The sequence below is a fragment of the Centruroides sculpturatus genome, unplaced genomic scaffold (assembly GCF_000671375.1).
Source record: "Centruroides sculpturatus isolate CEXI.00-Female unplaced genomic scaffold, Cexi_2.0 scaffold687, whole genome shotgun sequence".
NCBI lineage: Eukaryota > Metazoa > Arthropoda > Arachnida > Scorpiones > Buthidae > Centruroides > Centruroides sculpturatus.
The window spans coordinates 283,414-308,588 of NW_019384879.1; the positions used below are offsets into that span (position 1 = coordinate 283,414).

A 25,175-nucleotide genomic window follows, 5' to 3' on the forward strand; every position below is an offset into this window, starting at 1 on the left:
AACTGTTCGAACAGAACTGCTCACAGAAAACACACAAAATGTGTGTCATCGTGTAAGAATTGGATGGGGAGATTCATGTTGCGACATGCTTCTGTGCAAGCAGACACGTAATGGGGATGGGTATCTTGACGGGAGGTGCATCGGACTACTGAGCATGTCGGATTAAAAAACATCAGACTATCAAAGGAGAGCTGTATTTATGTGTAACTTGTGTAATAAAAGAGAATTGTTTTTCAAAAATATATTTTAAATAATTTTACAGAATTTAAATAACCCTTTTGTAATTTTTTGTAATTACTGACAGAAAGTCATTTTAAAATAAAATTATTTAATAAATTTATTGAATTTTAATATCTCTTATAGTTTTGAAAGATTGACAAGTTAGATGATAGTCAATTTTTTTTTTCTAATTTCAATTTTAATTTTTGATATATCAATTGTCTTATTTAGGAATATCTCAAAGTACTAAGCAGACCAATGGCTTTAAATATAGCAAGAGAATATCATTGGACAAACTTCTACATGGATCCATCAGTAAGAAAGATAAGATATTAGACTTATTTTATTTAGAAGTTTTATTTGAAATCAATATCAAAAAATATCTTGTTTTACTTCAGAATATTGAGTAATATTATTTGTTTTTCATTAATTATATTAATATATTTTTCTTTATTCTATTAATTTAATCTGTTAACTTCCTTAAATTTTATTTTACTCTTTCTGTCTGTGGGCACTAAGAGGCCCATTATGGACAGTGGTGGATTTAGCACTTGAGAGGCCCCAGGCGCAATTCAATTTTGAGGCCCCCTCTAAATATTTTCACTACTCCTACACTCTACAGTGTGCATTCTATGCGCACATATTTTACTGTGGTAGGCACTATACCGGTGGTCCAAAAAAGTGAGACATAGGGAAATAACATTGAAAATTAATTAATATAAGATTACAACTTCCTGGCTGTATTTAAAAGGTTACTGATGTTTGGATTGTATTAATTATGAAAATTGAAACTTATCGGTATAAGAATTATTAAGTTCCAGGTGTAAGCAGGACTGAAGTACAGTCCTGCTTACACCTGGAACTCTTTATGCTGGATACACTGCAAAAAATTTGTCACAAAGTTCAGTATCTAAATTTATCCAGAAAATTCAAATGTGACATTGTGTGAGTGTAAAACACATGATAATACGACAAAAAAAAAGACCAAGTTGCTTTATTAGTTGAATGAGTTGACAGAGAATGGAATGCCCATCACGGAGACCCTTATATACAGATATAATTACAACATCTCCCCTCTTGTTTGATCTTCCTGTGACAAAAATTTAACTGTCCACAAAAAATCTTTATCAGTGTTGTGTTCGTTACAGTTATTACTCAGCACAGTGTTACAGTTGGAAGAATTTTGTTACAAAAATTTAACATATACATACAATCCCGATTAAAACTAAAACTTATAATTAAACTTAAACCTAATACTATAACTACAATAAAGAAGGAAGGAAGGTTAGTTAGGAAATTTACTGGTAGCTAGATCTGTGGGTCTTGAACTGGGTGAATATTGATGGTTCTCACTTCGTGCACAGTGAATATATCATCTATTTGCATCTAAAAGAGGCAAAGCAGTTATTATCGAACGTGTGCCGAGGTGGTTCCTTGGAACTCTCCGGAATGGCTATCCCAATTATTTCTTTGTCTCCGTTCTTATCTTGTCTATCTTGGCCCTTTCTCTCTTTCACCTTCTGCCTTATACACTGTCTTCCGGTCACTCTCACACGACCTCTCTCTCTTGTGGCAAACCAAAAACTGTCCTTTCTCCTCATCTCTGTCTAATGGTTCGCTCAAGCAGGACCCCTGTCCTGTCCCTTTTGGAGATTGTCCAATCAGGACCCATGAATATTACAGTTCCTGTCACGTGACAAGAAAGGGTTAAAAGCGGAAGGAAGAAGGATTATAGGAAAGAAGAAAGGCGTTTTCGTTCTATATACAGTATAAATATACAACAAAATGGCAGACAGCCACACAAATATACTCCTCTGGGGATGTTGCTCGCTTGTAGGGAATCATTTTATCACATTCAATCAAAAGTTCTATGATTAATGCCTTCAATGGACACAGATTCTGTCCTTGTCCTCTAACTAATCAAGACACACAGTTATAAAACTGTTGCACAAACAAATACTTACAACTTAACTAAGCTCCACATGAGGGAAAAAAAGCCTTGTTGCAATCTAATGCTCCCTTAACTACCACCCTTTATTGCATCAGGTTGCCAGTTTGGACAGAAAAATGAAGAAAAATAAATAAATAAAAATATTTGTGTAGCCCAAAATACAGTTAACATTCTTGCAACACCATAAAGGTTACTGAATTATACTTAATTCTTTTCTAGTTTTATCATTTAGTATCAAGAGAATTACAATATTAAACAGTAAAAAATATATACAATAGTATTCAAAATTACCCAATTGAATTAACCAATAGATTTTTAACCACTCAGTAGTGAGCGATGACTATAGTCGTCAAGGGCGATCATGTGGCAGTGGTGAGGAACAACTATAATCGTCAAATAACTTTAAGGGGTATCACCAAAAACTAGCCTATAACTACCACGAAAAATTATTCACATAGAAAATTAATTATGTAATAATAAAAAGACTTTTCTTTACTAGAGATAACTGTTTACAAAATTTTTTTCTGAAAGAGAAATAAGAAATAAAGCTTGGAAAAATAGTTTTAAAATTTTTCATGTTTTTTCTCCACTGCCTGGGGTAGAAATCTGTTTGATTAGTCCACTGTTGAAAGGTAAACAGTGGGTATAGTTTAAAAAATATTCATCTTTTAACTTACCACATCTTCAGATGTAGACAGTTAAAAAAAAAAAACATTAGTGTAAATGTAGATAAGGACGGAAAGTAGAAGGAAGGGCTTATTTACTTTATCCCATTAACTAGGCACTCTGTAAACTTTACCCACTTAAGAGCATTGATTAATTCAAAATTACTATAAAGAAATTGATTAATTTTAGTATTTCAATAATTTTAATTGATGACTAATTTGCAACATTAAAAACAAAATTTTGATTTCAATACAGGGTCTTGGAATGTTAACTGTAGTTACATTGCCTGTATATAATAAAACTAAAGACAATGTAAGTATATTTTTTATGTTTATATATTTAAATAAATAAAATTTTTATTATAGTATAGAATTCAAATACTGTATATTAAAGATAAATAAATTCTAAGAAATCAACTGAAATACAAGATTGGATCAGATTCCTTTCTTAATCAATTAAATTAGAAACATAAAACTAGCACAAAAAAATTCCAGAAATTTTTAGCCTGTTATCTGGTTAGCAATTTCAAATTTCGATATTCCTGTAAATTTAATATGTACATGCTTAGTGATAAATGTTCAAGAGTTATTTAACTTTATTATATTAGATGTTTAATTTTATATGACTGTGGAGTGTTGAGTTTTGCGCATGATAAAACAGTCAACACTAAAACACAAAAGAAAAACGTTTAATTACACAAAAATGAAAATACAGCCATCAAGGGAGTGTTAGTGATATCTGCAATACACGACTCATGGTGACTAGTCTAACTTCTTGCGTTTTTAGAGACAATGTTTTAGAAATTTCAAACCTGATTTGTCCTTTCTCTTCTCACTTGGTCTATCTGTCCCTCACAGTCCCTTTGTTCCCCACTCACACAAGACAAAGCATATCTCTTGCTTCTTTTCATGATATCTCTACCTCACACTTTGTGCCCACTTGTGTTACATTTAAATACATAAACAAAAATCAAAAATATAGAGAAATATAACAACTACAATTATTTACACAGACAGCACATTAATGATAGACATGAATAAAAAGAAAATTTTTTTTTAATAAAAGAAACATCACATGTAAACATTTATGAACTAAAAATATCATGATGGGTACTTCCACATGACTTATAAATTAGAACTTAAAATATTCTGATTTTTCAGTCATTATTTAAATATACAATCTAAATTAAAGAAAATATATTTTTGTTTTTAACTATTAATTATTAATTAATAATTTCTTGAATATTTCACTTTACTATATTTTTAATTTAATAAATTTAAATTGATATACTTAAATATTTTATTAATTATGAATATATTTTTAAACATTTAGAGAAATCCTTCTTTAGTAGGAGTGATGGGAATTGATGTGAGCATGAAAAACATGATGACAACGGAACCAAAATTTCAGGTGTGCATTTGGAAATTTTACATATTTATACCATATTATTTATTATGCCACATCAACGAAAGATGATCCTTCAAGGTCATTTTTGATGAATAGTCGGTCAGTTGATGGTTAAGACATGTGATCTGATAATTTTCATACTAGAAGATTACACACACGTTTTTATTTTTAAATTTTGAATGAAAAATGATAAAATAGTTTTATTGATTAAATTATTAATATTTATATTATTCATTGAACACACAACAGCATTATTTTTCATTATTTTGGTAATGAAATTAAAACTAATAAACCAGCAATGAGTTGCTCAACTTTCCAGGTAACATTTAAAATTTTGGTTGAAATTTAACTGTGTGAAACTGCTAGCATATTATATAGTTCTCTGGTTTTATATTTTATTCAAACAACAGTAACAGTAAGTTTGTCTAAGAGGCATTTTTCTGCAAAAAAGTGGTATTTTAAAATAAAACTGTGGGTAATGGAGGATTTTGGACTTCAGATTCATATTCAATTTACTAAAATACATAAAAAGATCACATTTTCTTCCATGGGAGGATTTTGATGCAGAACAGTGTTATTAACAAATATAAGGTTTGGTTTTATAAATAATTAGTAAGTATATTTTATATTGTAATAAAATTATTAAAAACTTGCATTGAACAAAATTGCTTTGCACATAATTAACAATAATGAAATATATCAAATGTTCAATAAAAATTTTTATCCTCATCAATATCAGATTTCTTAAATAAAACTTTAAAAATATTTTGCAGGTAGGATTTGTTGGCTACTCTTTTGCTATCACAAGGAATGGATATCTTGTTTTTCACCCAAATTTGCATATAAAGGTAAATGTAATTTGATTGTATTTTTTAAATTTAAAACCAAGCTTGAAAAATAATTTTTTTTTATACATGAAGAAAGAGTTTTTCAAATTATTCTAGATTTTTTATATGTATTTGCTGTTTTATTTAACTAAAATAAAAATGTCAATTCACTCATATACAGTAGTTTATTAAATGTAAAAAATAAAACATTTTCTTTGTTATTATAACATTAAAATCCTATTAGGATAATTTTTGAAAATTGCTTCTGAATGAATCAATTTGAAAAAGCTTTAAGAAAATCTGGTGGAATTTATTTAAGTATTTATTTATTTCTTACAACATGACAATGTTTCTTTGATAAAAAATATAATACATGTATCCCATGTTTAACACAGGATTTGATTAATGCATGACATTAATTGCAGTAATCCCCTTATATACACAGCAGAAGTTTTAATTTACATCGCTTTACCAGTTATCTTTACTTAATATAGATACTGTATTTTGATATATGAAATAGGATCGAGGGATTAATTAACTGCATTAATCAAGGGATACCTGTACAGCATAGTAGAAAAAAACAATAACATACAACAATAAATACAAAATTTTTAAATATTGAATATATAAAATATTAAACATACAGAATATTTACTTTTTGTATATGAGAAAAAACTAAAAAGAGTATACTTTATTACAAGGAGAACTAAATGTCTTTACTACTCATCTGTATCATATAGTAGCATTTTACAGTGACACTTAAAATAAAGAAAATAACATATGAAAGCAAATAGGAACTCTACAAAACACTTGGTATTTAAAGATCAGAAACATGAACTTTTGATATGATAACTAAGATTACAAATAGAGCACATAACAATTTGACAGTATGGAGGCAAGTAAAATGTTAACAAATGCTTTGATTTTTGATATGTAATGGAAAATTATTAATATATGAACTTATAGAAGAAAAAGCTAGCTATAGATTTAAAGTTCATGAGCTTGGAGATAAGACAGAACTAATCAGAAACTAAAATATTGATAAAATTTGCTAGTTTTATGAATGGTTATCAACATCCATTGTAATGCCAGACTTATTAAATGCAGGATAGGAAATATTTCCCAATTAGGAAATCAACATTTATTGGTTTATATTATCTGGGGAATGCATTTTGGACCTTCTTTTCCCTCATTAGACAAGTTATACATTGTCAGTAATTGTACATCTTTTTAGACAAATGAATATGCATAGATAAGAATTTCACTTACACTGTTTGAGAGATAAAGTAGTCATCATCAAAAAGTATAAGTGAAATTCTTATCTATGCATATTCATTTGTCTAAAAACATGTACAATTACAGACAAAGTATAACTTGTATAGGGTCTGATGAGGGACAAGAAGGTCCAAAATGCATTCCCCAGATAATATAAACCAATAAATGTTTATTTCTTAATTGGGAAATATTTCCTATTCTGTGTTTAATAAGTCTGGTATCACAACAGATGTTAATGGCCATTAATAAAACTAGCAGACAAGAACCAGACATGACACAAATACAAAAATTGACAAAATTTAATGCAATTCCTGATATATTTCATTTTTATATTAATGCATTTTTATGATAAATAATAATAATGAATATTTTCATAATTTCTTTCATTGCCAATATATATTTTAACACTTTTGCATTATAAAAGTTTAATATTGCTTATTAAGTGTTTTTGTTTTATTCAGTCAAGTTTTATGTTAAATGTAGTTTTTATTTTTTTTTTCTAATATAGATTGGACAAGCTGGTTATTTTCTTTCGCTCAGAAGAAATGATAAAGATGTAAATTTTACTCCTGATTCAAAATTTTCACAGGTTAATTGCTTAAATAATTATAATTGTTTATTTTAAGAAATTAAAATAATATGTAACATGTTTTTTAATGTAATTATAAATTTTTAAATAATATTTTTCAGATATAATTTTGAATATAAATAATTTTCAGTTATTAATATATAATTACTTTATTGATTATTTTTGTTTTTTAGGCAACATATCTTGATAATCCACCAGATGTTGATTTATTAGATATAGAAATAACTGATTCTATTAGAGAAAATGTGAGTAAGAGATTTAACTTTTAATTTTCATTTCTTTACTGTAAGTTGGCAAAACTTCTTTCTAATACATCTTATGAATTTCGTCATCTGTTTTCTTTAGAACTGTTGTCTGTTTGTTGTCATCGTATGTTTTCTAAAATTTTAACATATATCCAGTGGTGATATTCAGCGGGTTCGCACAGGTTCGGCCGAACCCGTTGTTAAAATTTTCAAGTTTTCCGAACCCGTTGTTAAACACACGTAACATTTCTCAGTGGTTTTGTTTCTTTTAAAAAATATATTTAAAAATACGTATTATACTCTGTAACACTACTAAACTAGAACCTTATACCCCGTTCGCCATGGTGCAACCTCCATCAACCGTTTCAATCTCGACTGAAACGAGATTTAATCGCGACCGACTCAAGAAAGTTCTTGAAACTAGGTTCAGTCATACAAGAGATCCCACAATCCCACGTGCGCGAGAAAATACAAGATGGCTGCGGAACACGTGTCGGGCTATCGACAGCGAAATAAAAAAGATATTGTATTTCGAGAAACGATGACATCTGTCTATTATTATAATAATACCTAATGATAAAATAAATGATTTAGAAAAGTTTTTTCTTGAGAAAAAGTCATAGGGAAAGCAGTTAACTCCTTGGGACTCTAGCAATTTTTGATATTAATGTAATTAAACATAAAAAATACTTAAAACTGAAAAAAACGAAAGAAATGCGTTAATTTTGAAGAAAAAGCTTCAAATTTTATTTTCCTTTGTCTCGCCTTTCTGTGAAATCTGACGCTGATGAGTCATTGTTTACACAGCTGGATGACCTTGAACACAGCTGGAGTTGGATTTCCCGGGACATTCTCTCAGAAGTCTCGGGAGGCGATGGGTTTATAGTAGGGTGAATACTAGCTGGCCGTATATTTTTAAAAAATTAAAATTTTTATTGCGATTTCCGACCCCCCCCGACTTAATTAAACTTATAGATTATATAATAAAATATATTAATTAAAAAAATTTTTAAACTATCGGAGGTCGTTTTTGACATTAGAAACTAGCTTTAAATAACTTTACCGGAGAAAAATTTGTGCACTACAACTTTAGAACGATTAATAAAATTTGATATCAAACTCTCATTAAAAAACAATTAAGCGTGAATCGTGCATCATTAAAGATAAATTAAAATCGCGATAAAATTCTTTCGCGTGGGAAAAAAATTTGGAGACTTAAAATACATTCCAAAAATTAAAAAAAATTAGAGGGTTCAAACGCCCGAGTTTTATGTAACGCTATGTAACTTGCCCGAGATATCTCGGGCTTGGGGCTTTACGGAAAACTTTTCTGTTAGCGAACCCTTTGTTGAATATTTCGAATATCACCACTGCATATATCTATAAAAAAATTGTGAATTTCAGAAAATCAAATTATTTATTTACTATTTATAAATATTTTTGATTCAAATTAACTTAGCATTAACTATGTATTTTCAAAAATGAGTTAATATAATGTTAGCAAATTTGTTGAAAATAAGTTTAAAAAACTTATATGCATATACAAATACTATTTTATAAAATATTCATAGAAATTTTTAGAATAAAAGTTTGAAAATGGTGGTTGTTTTGACTTATTGAATTACAGTCGACCCCCCCCCTATAACATGGTAGATATGTTCCGTTTTTTATGAAATTGATGTTTTAGGAGACCTTGCCAATCACAGCCCGACACGTGTGAAGTTTACGGACTATGGCTGTTTGAAAGGTTTTCTTCCATAAAATTAATTGATTCCTAGACTAATTCGACTCAACATTTCCAAAATACGTATATTTTTTTGGGAATAATCCGTATAAACTATGCTATAAACAAAAAAATTGTAGGATCACTTACCGAGTGTGCACCGTTCAACGTCACCATTGCTTAAGCTTGTTTTTGTCGCGGAGCAGCACACCAAACAGCAGCCACGATTTCTGATAAGTTATTTTTCTGCGAAAACTTCGTTGAACTTTGGAAACATCATTAATATAAATAATTTTTATGGTCGTTGAATAAGAAATGTTTCTTTCACAAGAAATGTATAAAATTAGTGCTGTATTAGACTTACGGTACCTAATTTACATACTGTACAGACGATAGTAAACTCAACTTACTCGCCTAAACTCTCCGTAGCGTGGCGCTGGACAGCGGAAAGTATATATATAATTATAATAAAGTTACAATAAATTAAGTTAATATATAATTATATATACAGTATCTAATTTATATATAATACTGTACAGACGATAGTAAACTCAATTTACCTGCCTAAGCTCACTGTAGCGTGGCGCTGGACGGCGGAAAGTAGTTTGGCTGCCTGATGACGTTTTACCAAATTATGGGAGTCTTTTTTTACCATGTTTGTACGGATACCGTTGCAATTTTTTTGCCGTCATATAGGAATCCAAACTATAGGAACCCGTGTTATAGGGGGGTCGACTGTATGCTGAATTGAATTACTAAATCAAAATAATATATTCATCTTAATATTACCAGGTTTTAATTAAAAAAAAAACATAAATTTTTATATACTTGTAATTCTTTTATTTTTCACATGCTGAAAATTAATGAATAAATTAATATGCTTTGCAAAATATAAACTAACAAATATTTTTTGATACGATTCACAAGATTAACACTGTTTTGCCACAAAATTTTGTTATTAGGTTGTTGTCAACGTTTTCAAGGTGAAAACATGTACGTCGGACGTTCAGCGCCGCCATCCTGTAAGCCTAGAAGTTTGACAATGGCGTTTAGAACATCGAGCATGATTCCACTGATGTTCCAAATACCATTGTCAAACTTTTAGGCTTACAGGATGGTGCCGCTGAACGTCCAACATACACGTTTTTGCATTGAAAATATCAGCCGCAACCTCTCTATTTATTCTCTATCTGTTACTTATAACTTTTGGAAATGATGGCAAATAATTTTAATTTTTTTAAAAACACACCAGTATACCAAACCAATTAAGTAAACACCAAAAATATTTAATTTAGTTTTTTCTAGGTATTGGAGCAAAAATGTAATAATTTACTTGCACTATATCATGATTGCAAATATTGTGTGTGTGTATATATATATATATTTGCCAAATATCAAACAAGAATATCCTTTAAAACGTTTTGATTAATCTCACAGAATCTTGAATAGGCTGTATTATTACTTGTCACGCGATCTTCCGGATGTGTTTTCTGTTGGATTAGAAGACTGACGTACTGTTTCAGTTGTAAAAATTTCACTTTACCAAACGGAACACTTCTTAACCGGATTCATCCTGCTACCAGGAACACAGTCGTAGGCTTTGGCAAAATCGAAAGAATTGGAAAGTGGCCCTAGAACTCTGAATACTCAAAACAATAAGTAACTGATAAATGAACAGAAAGATCAACGTAATTCTCGTACAATACCTGATAGGACCGGGACTATGTACCGACGATCTTATTTTATTCTTGGCTTCTTCCGGCCTCATCGAGCCGCACCAGATCTGTTTTCAAAATTCGATAACATCTGTTTATTATCGAGCCTACGAAATTTTATGGTGAAATATAAGTATCGGCGATTAAGACGATCAAAAACGTTAATATACTTCACCTGTGCGTAGTTAAGGAAAAATAATTGGTCATGCGTTAGATTTAATCCCGGTAATCCTAACTCTTCTCCCTCTCTGCTTACCCATTTCTTATACGCCTGAACCGAATAACGATATTGAGCAAACACACCGAATAAAATAAATACACCAATTCTAAACTCCACTTACCCTGTAAGCTTGTTTTAGACCTCCGTTGTCGGCAATATTTTCGCCTTGTGTCATTTTCCCGTTCACCTGTAGAAACACGTATTCGTCATTATTGAAATTAAATAATAAAAACTTTCAATAGGAAAGCGTTGTTAGCGAAGCGAAGCGACTCGAACTGACAAATCGCCCAAACACGTTTTGCGAGATAACGAAACTTTGCACATTAATACATTAATAGAAACAATAAAATAACATGTGACGGAGGCCGAATTTTAAATTTGGAACTGAAATGGGAGAAATTGGGAGTCAAATTTTGCATTGTAAACACGTAAACAAACGAGCGCCTGCTACCTGACATTGGAAATACAATCAAGCTCTTGCCAAAGTTTTTTAAATATTATGAATTTTTTTACATTTTTCTCGAAAAATTGATTTATTATGTTAACGTATTATACTTTGCACAATTTTTTTTTGTGTGTAAGTTAAGGAAGTTTTAGAAGAAAGGTAAGAAGTGACTGCTTATGAAGAGTGAGGACTGGGGTTAATTTAGCACCCTGTAATAATGTAACGCGACTTGGCCAGCCGCCGCTGCGCTTCAGTCGGGGACGAAATTTTCCTAGTAGATACATTTAAATTTGTGTCTTCTAGAACGTAGCTGGAATACTGATCGATGATGCATTGGGTTCTCTCTCGGAATCTATTGATGGTTGCGTTATTCCACCACTGCTTTAAATTTCCCTCCTTGTCGAATTGCCGACCTGAAAATAGGATTTTCGGTTTATCGAAAATTTGCAGTATCGCGCATTGTATACGTGTGATACTCAAAATTTTTTATCATTACCTTTATCGTCGAATCCGTGTGTAATCTCGTGGCCTATAACCACTCCGATCCCACCGTAATTCAACGATCTAAACGGGCGGAAAAAATAAAAAATAAAAGTTAAATTTTCAAAATTTAATTAAAGCAGACAAATTCGAGTTAATAATAAAGTCAAAACGCCATTAAACGTTTTNTAATATTTTTTCTTATTTCTTTTTAATTTAAAGTGTGGCTGTAGTTATACCTTCTGAAAGAACACATTTTCTCAGTGTGGATGGAATGGATACAGATTATGGTAAGTCAGTTATATTTTTTCAATTAAATTTCTGAAATTGAGTTAGTTATTATGCTTATATACAGTAATTCAGTAATAAAGGTTCATTTTATATAGAACTTAAGAAATTTTTAAAATAATATTAATTAATATTATATGATTTGCAAAAATGCACTTACCATCTGTCCTCTTTATTGTGATTATTTATATATATTTTTTTAATCTGACAATTCTTATTTCAATTAAATTAAAACTTTAGAGCTTGATAAAATAAAGTCCTCTTAATGCCTACAGAGTGGAAAGATTAAAAAAAGAAAAAAAAAACAACACACTAAGTTTGAAAGGTTCTACCTGTAATAGAATCTTTCAAATTCTGTATATTTGAAATTGTTCATTATTGTGGATATTTAGTGTTCAGTTTTTTACAGCAGGTAGAGATTCATGAAAACATTTAAAAAGTTCTCATAAATTTATTAAATTTTCCAATAAAACAAATATGTTTTATTTATTTTCCAAATAAAACTATCATGAATAACAGAATATATTTGTTTTTCAAAAATAATGGCAAGATTAAGATATGTGGTACAATGTAATCTCAATTTATGACTACTCAATATACAAGAATTCAATACAGTAATCTTCTATGCATTTGTAGCTAGAACTATTTTAAGATGATCAATACAAAGCCTTCCTCACTTATTTCTAGTCGTTTATACACGAGTATGAATACCGACACTCTAACAGACCACAGTGTGCCTGAAGAAGGCCTATTAAGAAGGCCTAAAACATTCATACTCGTGTATAAATGGCTAGAAATAAGTGAGGAAGGTTTTTTTATTGATCATCAATACAGTGAGCTGTTTTTTTCTTCTTCTTCTCTCTCTCTCTCTCTTCCAATTTATGATATGAAATATTTGATACAATGATTACCAATTTACAACTACAAAATATTGTAATCATAGTTGTGATGAGATCAAAATTTCCATACATTATAATTACATAGTTTGTAGGTTTTAGTCTCCATTTCTTTGTTTTGTTCATTTTACATTTGCATTTGCAAGTAGTGCTATTCCTTCTAACATGGTTGTACAGTTTAGTGAACTTTTTTCTATGTTATAGATCTTTCTGTTGATTTATAACTATTTTATTAAAAAAACAAAATTTTATTTTACTCTATTTTACTTGTTTTCTGCTTATTTATTGTCTTAACTTTATTTTTCTCACTATTAAATAAGGAAATCTTTGATAATTTGCATATTTGTTTCTCTCATTTTATATATATATTCCTTTTATATTGGTGAATAAAATTATTTATCACTTTTATTTATTTTATTTCATTTAGAATCATTGGTTGATAACTAAATAAATGTTTTGTAGCACTTTAATATTATTTGGGAAACACTGATAGGATGATCATACTTTATTCGACAAGTTAAAAATGAAAAACAGATACTTAAACATTTTATATTTTTATATTTTAATGATATAAGAACATTTTGAAAATTACATATTAATTAATGTTTGATTTCTGAAGACAAAATTATTTTTGCATACATTTTTATAAATTTTTAAAATATATTTTGCCCATTTATAAAAGTCATATGGCAAAAATTTCGTAAAAGTAAAATTCTATTGCAGGATTAAACTTTGAAGGTGATGATATTCATAGTGTTATTTTAGCTCCTTGGTAAGTAAAAAATGTTAAAATATATTATAATTTAATCTTATTTTAATAATTCTTAGTTTGCTGATATCTATAATATTTTTGAAATATTTACTATGTAGAATTATAAATTATATTGAATTCAAATTTAAAATAATATATTTTTTGATTTTTAACTAATTCTAAAAATTATAATTAAGTTAACATTGTTCAGTTTTTTCAATATTACAATTTACATCTCATTGTTATTGTTTTTATTTATTAGTTTTTCTGTTTAAAAGAATGCTTATATTATTATTAACAAATTAATAAATACAGCATTTAGTATAATTTCCTGTGTATAACCTGTGTGTTGTTTGTATTTTTAGTCAGACACATCACTAGCAAAAGCTGATCAGTTGGGACATATAAATGCTGAATTTTAAAGACTACAACACACATGGCATTCTATTTTTAGAAATAAAAACTAGCATTGTTCTATATTCAAAAGATTTTAGAACCTGAAGATGGTGGCGTAAAACTACCAAAAACGTTTGTATAAATATAAATATTGAACTTTACTGCTAGAGTTTGGGTGTATTATGTAAGTTTAAAATCAGTTTGAAAGCAGGTGCAGGCTATATGTTTTAGCAACTTTTATGGATTATATGCAGGAAATTATGGTAATCATAATACTATATAATTTCTTTGTCTTATGAATGAACTATATATAGGATCTGAGAGATGCTCAACATTTATGCCATATTTCAACTGATGCCTTGAGTCAGTTATTTTTATGCAAAATAACTGGATGCTGCATACAGCAGTTTCTGTGATATTTTACTGATAACAGAGTGATTAGTCCATGTTTCTTATCTGCCTGACCACTTTGTTCTCTGAATCTTACTTAATCCATGTGATTTTTGATGTGGAGACACTTAGAGTGTGGTTTATTGAGGATATTAGCAAATTTGACAGCCTCAAAAACCAGTATCCACTGTGTGAGAAGCATCAATGAGAATAAATTATGATAGTCTATTAAACATACTGTTCATTGCCTTCAGGTTTTACATTTTTACAATGGTGACCACATTGATCAGTATATTCTGCATTGTTAAAGTCTCTGTACAGCATGAGTATTTTGTACAAATACAATATTTGTTTGGTAAAAAATATATAGAAGAAACTAAAATATTTTCATTTTTCATTGTCCAACCACCAGGAACAACAGTCCTCCATTGCAGAGAAATTTTATTAGAGGCTACACTGCTATAAAAATATTCAAAACAGTTTAAAAAGTTCACTGAAGACAAGCAAATAATTAAAAATAACTTCTGATGTTTACATAGTAAAAACATACGTAGAAGAAACTAAAATGTCTGTTTTTCATCATTTTTGTAAAGACATAGCTTCTAATAAAAGATCATCTCTACAGTGGAAGACTGTTCATGATGATTAGACATAATAAAAAGTGAAGCCATTTTAATTTCTTCCATGTATTTTTTACTATGTAAATATTGTCAGTCAGTTTTAATCAAAAATATATATTTCCTGCAGCACTAAAAATGCTGTAGTAGTGAGGTTTTATACTAATATTTTTACAGAAATGTCTTCTGCATGTTCTTAATTGTTGCCATACCAGGTTTGGTTGCATATGGATTGCTAAGCATCTCTCTAGAGGGTATTGAATAGAAATACTTTAGTTACAAACATCTGATACATATAAATATTAGCATTTAATGCTTTAGTTTTCTTATATAAACTGTTATTTTTCAAGGATATATTGTCATGATATGGTTTTGGAAGGTGAAATGGAGGATATTATAAGAAATATTTCTTACACATTGCAATCAAATCCTGAACACTGTAAGTTATCTTTCCTATTTGCATTTAATAATTATTGAACATCAATTTTTATCACATTTGAAAAGCATAAAAAAACAGAGTTTTGTTTGAAAATTGTTAAGTTAAAAATTTAATTTTTTGAATAATTTTTAATAATTTATTCACAAATATTAAGATTTCAGTATAAAGAGTATTTAAATTTTCTGTATTTTAAATCCAATACTTTAATTTCTTAACTACAAATTTAGTTCAAAAGTAAAGTTAGGTTACAATTTCAAAACAGTTGAAATTTTAATTCTTATAGTGTAATTAATGTTAAAATATATTATAGATCATTTGTAGTGACTTTACTACTATATATATTTTTTTATTTTTTATAATTTAGAAATTAAAAAAAGTACAAAGATATTGTAATAATAGATAAATCTAAGAAACTGCATTATGAGTAAATACATTTAATTGATGAGTACTATCAACAGCATATAACTCTCTTTTTCAGGTAATATGGTGGATAGAACATTAGAACTATAGAGATAGAACTCATTTTTAAATTGCTCTTTGCGCATGAATGTAGAACATAAACATTACAGATATGAAAATACAAAATTATATGTTATTACAAAATAAAAATGGTATATGATGGCTATGGCTAATGAAATTAATAGAATTAATATACACAGAAATAATTGATAGCAATACAAAGAAAATTTAAACAAAACACAAACATTGGAGCACCATTGATGCCGCTATGTTTTTGTCACATAATATTTTACATATATTACAATAATTTGTTTTTTTAGAATAAGCCATTTTCAGTATTTTTTCTATAATTAAAAATTTAAATTAATTTAAATATTAAAAGTAATTTATTATGAATTTTGAAGTATGATTTTGTAAAAATAAAATTTTAAAATGCAGAATTGAAATGCTATTACGATAGGTGACAGATTGTTAACACAAAGGTTAATATTTGATAAAAAGAAAACCGATGATGTTGTTCATTATTGGAAATCTGAAGAAAGAGATGGAACAAGGTAAAACAGTTATTCCAATATAAATGACTTAAGATTATTTATATTGTATTCTGTTTTGTTTTCATTAAATTCAAAATTATAAATTAATATGAAAATTTAAACACCATTTTATAATATTATACATTTGTTTAAAAGTAAATAAATGAAATAAATTTATTTTAAAATTCAAGCAAAATAATAAATACTTACAAAATGAAATTGAAGAGTAATTGCTTTCTATATGTTTAGAAATACTCCCTTTAAAAATATATAAATGCTATGTATTTATTCAATACATTTTGTTTATTGTTTGTTAAAGTTTTTATGATTTTTAATGTATTATGTATTAAATAGTTGTTATATACCATTATGTCAACATTTTAAATTGATATGTTTATTCAAGACAACTTACATATTGTTATAAAATCATACATTTCCTTCTAAAAAATTTACTACTCACCACACCTATATAACAATCACAGATACTGAACCTATTTACGGTGTGGTACGATTGACTAAACTACAAAAACAAACGTTTTCGAATCCCTTCTGGGCTCTTCATGAGGTTTCTACAATTTTAGCTCGTAAATTTGATTAACGACTGCCTTTCAAATAACTTTGTTCTTGAGTGTGAACAGTTCTTTTAAAATTATACGATGCGCATGCGTGACGAGTCATCCTGCTCGGATATAATGAGCGGCTAAAGCGTGCTGTGTATCAACTCTTGCCAGGCCATCGACAAAAGCATCTCCTCCTTAAAATTTATGCACATGGTTTTGATAGAGGATTTAAAGATGTGCATCGCCACTAACCATTTGAGATGATCATTGGGAGGCGCCTGAGAAGGAGATTGGCCCTAGTAAAGTCGGCAACTATGTCCGGGTCTGTTATGTATGTTGCGAGGGCTGTGCTGGTTCTCCCATGATGAATATCAGCCTGATGTTCCTGCATTCTGATGCCTATGGATCTTTTAGTAGAGCCTATATATATTAAATCCCTATTGAATCTATTATCTCTCAAAGGGACACTATAGATTCCTGGTCGTCTGCTGGGGTTAGGAGGGTCCTGTTCGAACTCAAGAACGAAGTTATTTGAAAGGCAGTCGTTAATCAAATTTACGAGCTAAAATTGTAGGAACTTAATGAAGAGCCCAGAAGGGGTTTGAAAACGTTTGTTTTTGTACTGTTTAGTCAATTGTATCACACAGTAAATTGGTACAGTGTCTGTGATCATTTCCTTCTCACAGTATGTACACTAATTTTATTTTAAAATAATGAAATTATTATTTTCATAAACTTTTTGTTACATTATTGTATTAATGGATGAAATGTATATGATAATGGATCATCCATAAATTATTTAATGCTATTTTTTATACTTTTCAACCACCATACAACCTTTCTGTAATGCTCCATAATTAGGTTTTCCAGATTTTCACAATGTCAAACTGGAACAGGCAACAGAAGCATCCCTTACCTCCCACCAGTGCAATTCAACAAACTTAAGTTTCCTCATACCTGGAAAAAATACCAATGTTACATTTTTAACCAAAACATGTGAAATATAAGGTGTTACTTAAATCAACAAAAAGTAGGGACAGGAATTCAAATAACAATATGCTCTTTAGGACAAAACAGCTTATATTTATTAATCATTTTAAACATTTTTAGGTCATTCTTTTTAATATAAGAACATTTCCCATGAACTATGGAAAACTCAGACCCATACTGAGAACACTCCTCTTGTCATTTTGAGCAAAAATTGTAACCGAGGAAAAAAATTGACTCCTGAGAAACACTTGGCTTAGATAAAATTTAAGAAATTTAATTTTTTGTTAAGCAACATTTTCCCAACAAAAAAGTTATCAAAATTATACTAATATATATAGAGTAAATTGAGACAAAATTTACAATATGACCGACGATGTCTCACGTGACAATAAACAAAGGAAACTTAACCTAACTTAATTCTAACTTAACTAGTTTTTACAATAGTAGTAACATCCTGGATCAAGATGGTGGTTTTTAGAAGTAAAAATTAAGATGGAAGTGTGGGAATCTGGGGTTAAGAGGGTTCTCTCTCACCCATGTTCAATGTCAGATCCAAAAGATCTGCCCACAGTATCATTGGATGGGATTATAGTAATATTTTATTTGTGAACAGGAAGTTCTTGTGATCTTCCTGTAGATTTTTCCTGACACCAGCCTAATTAGTGTGTTAGGCATGCAAAATAATATTTTTATACTCTTCCAAGGGGGAGGGATTGTGGACTCCCGATAAGGCTTTGGCTTATATTTGAAATCAAGAATGAGATCAGTTTAACAAATTAAAACAAAATTTAATGATTTTTGTGATAACTCAGGATGTATTTTCTTCGTAATTGAAGTTTAGACTATTTACAAAAATTAAATTAAATTTTTCAAGTCTATCGAAAATAATGAATATAAACATACAAATATACAATTACACACTGATAGCTTCTAAAGTCCGTATCTAAAAGCGAAAGAGAGTTTACATCAATAAAAACATATTACCTCTATTGATAAATGTTGATCCTTTCATTGGACTGTCACACAATTGGCCTTGATTAATATATTTCTTATAGAGAGGTTAATTGATGATATTTAGCAGATGGAGATTCGAATTCCTGTGAGATGGAGATATAGGTGGGTTTTGGAGTCTGGTGATGTGGAGCTGGAGCAGGATTATGCTTTTCTTATGGCTTCCACACTTCACTATATATGGCAGTTTCTTATATTTGGGTGTCTGCCCTGAATTTACCTTTTTACCCCCTTTTATTCTAAAATTCTCTCTAATCGGATTTTAGTATTCATAACATCTGATGGGATATTATTTATGATGCAAATGGACAGATGTTAATTGGAGATGTGTGATAACATTTTTCCCAAGGGAAGTTTTACTTCCCTTCCCACGAATTTGACAGAAATGTGTTAAATTTGACATCAATTTAATATTTTAACAATTTCTTATTAAAATAAAATTATTCTGCTTCTGAATTCTCACAGAAGGATTTAGAAGAAAGGGGAGATGGTTGGCAAATTAACCTGGGGTCTCTTTTTTTTGGTGATGTGGGGAAATTCCTTTTTGTTCTTTCCAACATGCTTGTGTTACTCCTTCTCCAAAAACTCAATCTCAAAAGATGTCCGTCTCATCCTTCTCTGTCCCAATATCTTCTTTGTCCATTACTTCTGACCAATCAGGTTCTACCCCTTTTGTTTTAAAGAACACATCAGACCAACCAATAAGGGCGAGTCCAGATGGACGAAGCCTGGAAGAACTAATTTTAAAAAAAAGGGAGGAAAGTTAAGAACACGAGGCTGGATCAAGCCACATCTGTCCCATCAAAGATCACATTAATGTAGACAAAATTAACAAATAAACAAACTATCTTTCAAAATGAAGACGGCAAAAGTGTATTGAAATAATTGTTAATGAATAATTTTCCAAGTTGTCAACTTTTATATTATAATTTATTCTGTAATAATTTTTTGTATTATAAATTAATTATTTTTTAATTTTTAATTTTAGAAAAAATATAGTATCAACATTTGTAACAACAGAAAGTGGTCTTACTAGAGTGTTTCCTTTGAGGTATTTTTTTAATTATATTGCTTCATAAATGTATTGACTTATATTTTAAAAATTATATGAAGAATTCTAAAGTTATTAAATACATTTACTGAATAATAATTATGATATAAATATGTACTCTTTTATCATAAGTCATCACATACCACAAATATAATAATGCAGTTAACAACAAAGGATAATACTAAAGTAAATACAGAAAATCAAGCCTGAATTATATTAATAATCAAATGTAGAGCCATATTAATTATCAGGTTATAACTTGGCTAATTATACACAGATATTGTGAAATTTGGAGTAAAGAGATGTGGCTATGCTTCCATTCATTCATTCAGCATCCTCTTTACAGAGAGTTGTAGTTAATGGACAGTTCTCCACTCTTCACGGTTGTAGGCTTTTCCCAAGCTTCAGTCAGTCCATTGTATGCTGCCATCTTGTATTAAATTTAATAACTAGAAATAAATAAATTACTTTCAATATTTTCTTCTAGAATATTTTATTCAAATAGGACTCAAACTCACAATGTTGCTTACTATGTGACAGGGCTGTGGAGTTGGTAAAAAAAACACTTGACTCCGACTCCTGACTCCAGCAAAATTAAATACCAAGTCATTTTATGGGGGACAGAGGCGCTCTTAGAGGGATACCCTACTCGGAACTCTGAAAGGAGCCTGCAGTGTTTACCCAAATACTTTTATAGTTAGTATTTTTAATATTTAACTTTCATTAATATTTATTTGTATAAAAAAATTAATTTTTAACAAATACTTAAGAGGAGAAAGGGGACAATAAAATTCTATATCTACATAAATTTGACAGCATTTGCATTTCAATTTCACCCTTCCAGAAGAGTTTGTCCAACTAAAAAGTGTGCAATTTAGCTACTTCAGCCCGTTGTTCAGAAAAGAAAAATGTATACTCTGATTAATTAGTCTGGCTCATTCAGAAAAATGGAGTACTTATTTAGAGCAGGGATAATAAAGGAATGATTCAAAAATATTCAAATTCAATTGCGTCAAAATAATTTAACTACTAAACACAAATACTGCAAAAAATACTACATATTTGATAAATTAAATTGATGCATTTTGTATTTAAAATAAATGAATTATAACAAAATACAAAAAGATTTTTAAAAATTAATAAATATATAATAAATTTTCTTTCATTTAAATAAAAAAATTAAAGTAAATTTAAAATGCGAGAGTTGGAATGACACATTTTTTCCGACTCCTCTGGCCAGAAGTTCCTCCCAACTCCAACTCCACAGCCCTGCTATATGACGATAGGCCATAATTTTGTAGGTGCTAATAATAATTTTCTTTTTCTTTACCTTTTTTGATCCTTTTCCTTCTATTATGAGAAAGCTGTCATTCTTCTCTGTCTATGGTGGTCCATTCTAATTCTGGAATTGAGCCCTCTTTTTCCAAGAAAGAACCAGTTTGGCACTGGCAGGTTTTGTGGATGACATGACAAAAATGGGGAGAATTAAACTTTAATAGTTAATTCTCAACGAGAGCTGGAGAGAGAGGATACCAGTCCCTCCAACTAGAATGAAGATTGAGATTTTAGATGTCAAAGAACTGTGAGGTCCAAGAATCCAGAAAGATTAAACCCTTTTGTAATAATGCAGAATCTTTGATATATATATATGTAACGAGTGTGAGTGAGAGATTAAGCAAACCAACTGAATGGACCATGTAGAGCAGTAAGAAATTTATTCGATTTCACCATGTGGAGACTTAGGCACGTTGGGTATTAGATATTTTGAGGTTCTATCGAGATTAGAAGACATTACAATTCTGGTTTTGAGATAGAGGAAGAAGTTTCTGAACACGTGTTTCCATTTTTGTTTTAGAAGGATTTGACTTATCTTTCTATCTCTGAAATTTCACCCTCTATCAGCCAACCTCTTCTTGCCTTTTAGAATTAAAATTTTAGACTTAATGATTAGTTTTAAGTTTATTTAGTTCATTGTTTAAGAATTGTTGTCTTGCTGTATAATGCCTGAGTGTTTATTGGGCATATGCTCCTCGGCTGGTATCACAAGTTGTGTTGTTTACTTTGTTTTGAATTCAGTGTTATCTGAATAAAGTTTTTGTTTGTAAAGATTTTATTTTATTCACAATTCATTATTTAAAATCTTACGTCTCACTACTACATGAATACATTATGAATTATGCCGCTCAGACCTCCATTTGATTTTCACTTCCACGTTAATTAACTACATATAATCATACAGATCACCATGTCAACTGGAGACAACTACCCACTCAGAGCCTTTCATGGTACTCTCTAAAATTTTTCAGACTTAGAATGGCCTATTGGAAAAAATTAAATTGGAAGTACAAGGCACCATTGTGTAATTGTATTTGTTGCTGAAGATGGATTTTTTAACTTCAAAAGTATTTAATGAAATAATAATTTAACTTCGTCACTGTAAAGACCAATTGTGTAATTTTGATTATTTGTAAGAATATGAAATTTATTTTAACTTTGAAAAAGTTTTCTATACAATACTTCTTAATATTTTGAAATATCAATAAATTATTTCTGAATGCATTTTCAGGAAAGTCAGAAGTTAAATCTCTCACAAAACCAAGATACAGAAGTTGTATACATTTTGAGTAAAAATCTAATTGAATTTCAATTTTTATAAAGATACATAAATCGTTTAAGTACACTTTTTTTAATAAGAATTTTAATAAATTTTGTGAGAGATGATAGGTTTTTTTCCTGATTTTGAAGCAATATTTTGTAAACTTGCTTCAAATAACTGTTATACAGATATTCAATGTCATTTTCAGAAAATGATAAATTACGTTTTTATTCATAAAAGAAGAAAGACACTACTGACTATAGATTCTATCTAACAGATTTATAATAATTCTTAGTACAAAAAGATCAATTTCGTATATAAAATCAGCGATTCTATTATTTGTAAATGTCTAAGGTAGAAATGAAAATATATTATCTATTATCATTATAAGAATTATCTATTATCTATTATATTAATGAAATTTTTCATTAATAATTCTATAAATTTGTTAATATTCCTTTATCTATATTTTTCCAATTATATCATTACATCAAACAATAGCTAGGGGAATATATATCTATTGTATTAAAGTTTCTAAATAAATCTTGGTTTACATAAATTATTACAGTTATCTACTATATCTTAATTACATATGAATATATAACTTCGGATTTACTTCCAGGAATACTCAACGAAGAATAATTTTTTGAATGATATAAGCCTTACGTTGGGAATAGTAAATTTTCTCGGATAAAGCCAGGTCGATAGTTATTTTGCGTGATAATCGCGTCATTCCTATAAAGTGAAAGACAAATTTATCTGTCCCGGTTTGAAATGCTTCAAAAATATACCGATCGATCTATAAACATCGATCCGTATTCGTATAAATGTTAAAGCTCGAACGGTCGCAGGTAGGAATGAAGAAAGTCACGCAAAAGTAAGATTGTCACATCTTTCTATTAATTAAACTCGAATGAACGAAGCTTTTCTTTTCACGTAACCGTTTTTCAATTTCGTTTCTTTCACGAATTATACCGAATTTTTTTCTTTTTTTTAACTGTTGGTAATCTCTATTAACACCAGTTTTTGTATGGCTAAACGCAGATGTAACAACAAACTCATTGGAGCAGATCGACACCTGTTGATACTAGAAAGNTTTTAAGCATAATTTCTAATATAATGCATATAGACATGACTGTAAGAGTTGTTTATGTCTAAACAGATTTATCTTAAGTAAAATATAAACCTGAAAAACAAGTACAGTCGACCCCTATAACGCAGTAGATACGTTTCACTTTTTATGAAATTCATGTTGTATGAGCCCTTAAATACATGAGCCAATCACAGCTTGGCACGTATGCAGTTTATGGACTACGGCTGTTTGAAAGGTTTTTTCCATAAAATTAATCGATTCCTAGACTAATTCGACTCAACATTTCCAAAATACGTATATTTTTTTGGGAATAATCCGTATAAACTACGCTATAAACAAAAAATTGTAGGATTACTTACCGAGTGTGCACCGTTCGACGTCGCGATTGCTTAAGCTTGTTTTCGTCGCGGAGCAGCACATCGAACGGGGGACGTGCATGTTTTCTGATAAATTATTTTTCTGCGAAAAATTTGCTGAACTTTGGAGACATCATTAATATAAATATAATTTTTATTGATGTTAAATAATAAATGGTTTTTAGTAGGTCCGCTGCTCATTTAAACTCAATGGTTTGTGCAATATCCACTATTGGTCTAGATTCGACTAATCCTGTCGTGACACAAGTTGGTGATGACATTTTGCCGCATTTTATGAGTTTCTTTTAGCATCTTTATACGAATATGGTCGCAATTTTTTCGCCGCGATATATGAATCCGCATTATATGAACCCGTGTTATAGTGGGGTCTACTGTATTTGAAAAGTTTTTGGGAAACATAAGCATTTAAGACTAAAACATTTTTGTCTCAGTTTCAGATCCTAAATAATAATTTGCTCTGCATGAAGAAAACCTGCTTGACTGTAGTTAGAGGTGTGGCTGTATGCCATAATTTTAAGTTAGAATATTCTAGTTTGTAGCTTTTGTCCTCAATTCTTGTCTTTTGTTGTTTCTGGAATCTTCTCTTGTCTTCATTTATACTTCACTCAGTTGATGATTGATGTTCTGAACTGTCCTGTGGGGGGGAGAAAATGTGTAAGGACCTAAAAGGGAGAGGTAAGTTTTCAGACTGGAAGAGACAGTGGAGAGGAGAGGTCAATTCTGACCATAGCAAGGGACTTAGGAATTTCTGAGGCTTCGTACAACAAGAATCCTGAAGCTTTAATTAATCATAGATGAAGACTAGGGTTTCTCAAATGGGATTTTGGTTTTTCTTTAACCCAGAAAATTCTTCTCATCCCAGGAAATCCTGCAAACTTCTTAAAAGTTCACTTTTTTTCTTATTTTGTGTTAAGGTTGAGGAAATTTTGCAAATAAAGTATAATTAACTCATAAACTGTTAGAATA

General features: G+C 29.5%; 3 protein-coding genes across 5 annotated transcripts in view; 2 read left to right on the forward strand and 1 right to left on the reverse strand.

Moving 5' to 3' along the window:
- Positions 1 to 7,293, forward strand: part of LOC111630987 (voltage-dependent calcium channel subunit alpha-2/delta-1-like) — an 89,590-nt gene extending 82,297 nt beyond the window's left edge. For 2 of the 3 annotated variants that reach the window (XM_023375166.1, XM_023375167.1), the window contains exons 15-20: positions 451 to 534; positions 3,092 to 3,148; positions 4,169 to 4,246; positions 5,017 to 5,091; positions 6,854 to 6,934; positions 7,108 to 7,293. In XM_023375166.1, coding sequence (XP_023230934.1) covers positions 451 to 534; positions 3,092 to 3,148; positions 4,169 to 4,246; positions 5,017 to 5,091; positions 6,854 to 6,934; positions 7,108 to 7,203 — 471 coding nt within the window. In that variant the 3' untranslated portion in view covers positions 7,204 to 7,293. The remainder of the gene's footprint in view (positions 1 to 450; positions 535 to 3,091; positions 3,149 to 4,168; positions 4,247 to 5,016; positions 5,092 to 6,853; positions 6,935 to 7,107) is intronic. The other variant, XM_023375165.1, reaches the window with a different exon arrangement.
- A 3,131-nt stretch (positions 7,294 to 10,424) lies between these two features.
- Positions 10,425 to 11,896, reverse strand: LOC111630990 (neprilysin-1-like; the record flags this gene model as incomplete). Its single annotated transcript, XM_023375170.1, has 6 exons — positions 10,425 to 10,541; positions 10,609 to 10,685; positions 10,793 to 10,888; positions 10,959 to 11,024; positions 11,565 to 11,695; positions 11,779 to 11,896. Coding segments are annotated over 6 exons (588 nt in total), but the record flags the coding sequence as incomplete, so codon positions are not given.
- Positions 11,897 to 11,954: 58 nt separating this feature from the next.
- On the forward strand, positions 11,955 to 21,078 carry LOC111631002. Its single transcript, XM_023375183.1, has 5 exons — positions 11,955 to 12,052; positions 13,670 to 13,718; positions 15,451 to 15,539; positions 16,459 to 16,552; positions 20,081 to 21,078. Exons 1-5 carry the CDS (start codon positions 12,037 to 12,039, stop codon positions 20,169 to 20,171), a joined length of 339 nt encoding a protein of 112 aa, XP_023230951.1. The 5' UTR covers positions 11,955 to 12,036; the 3' UTR covers positions 20,172 to 21,078.
- The last annotated feature ends 4,097 nt before the right edge of the window (positions 21,079 to 25,175 follow it).

Coding starts and splice junctions, on each gene's coding strand:
- LOC111631002 (XM_023375183.1), top strand. Junction 13,719..15,450: donor AGTGTTATTTTAGCTCCTTG/GTAAGTAAAAAA, acceptor TTATTTTTCAAG/GATATATTGTCATGATATGG. Junction 15,540..16,458: donor GCAATCAAATCCTGAACACT/GTAAGTTATCTT, acceptor CTATTACGATAG/GTGACAGATTGTTAACACAA.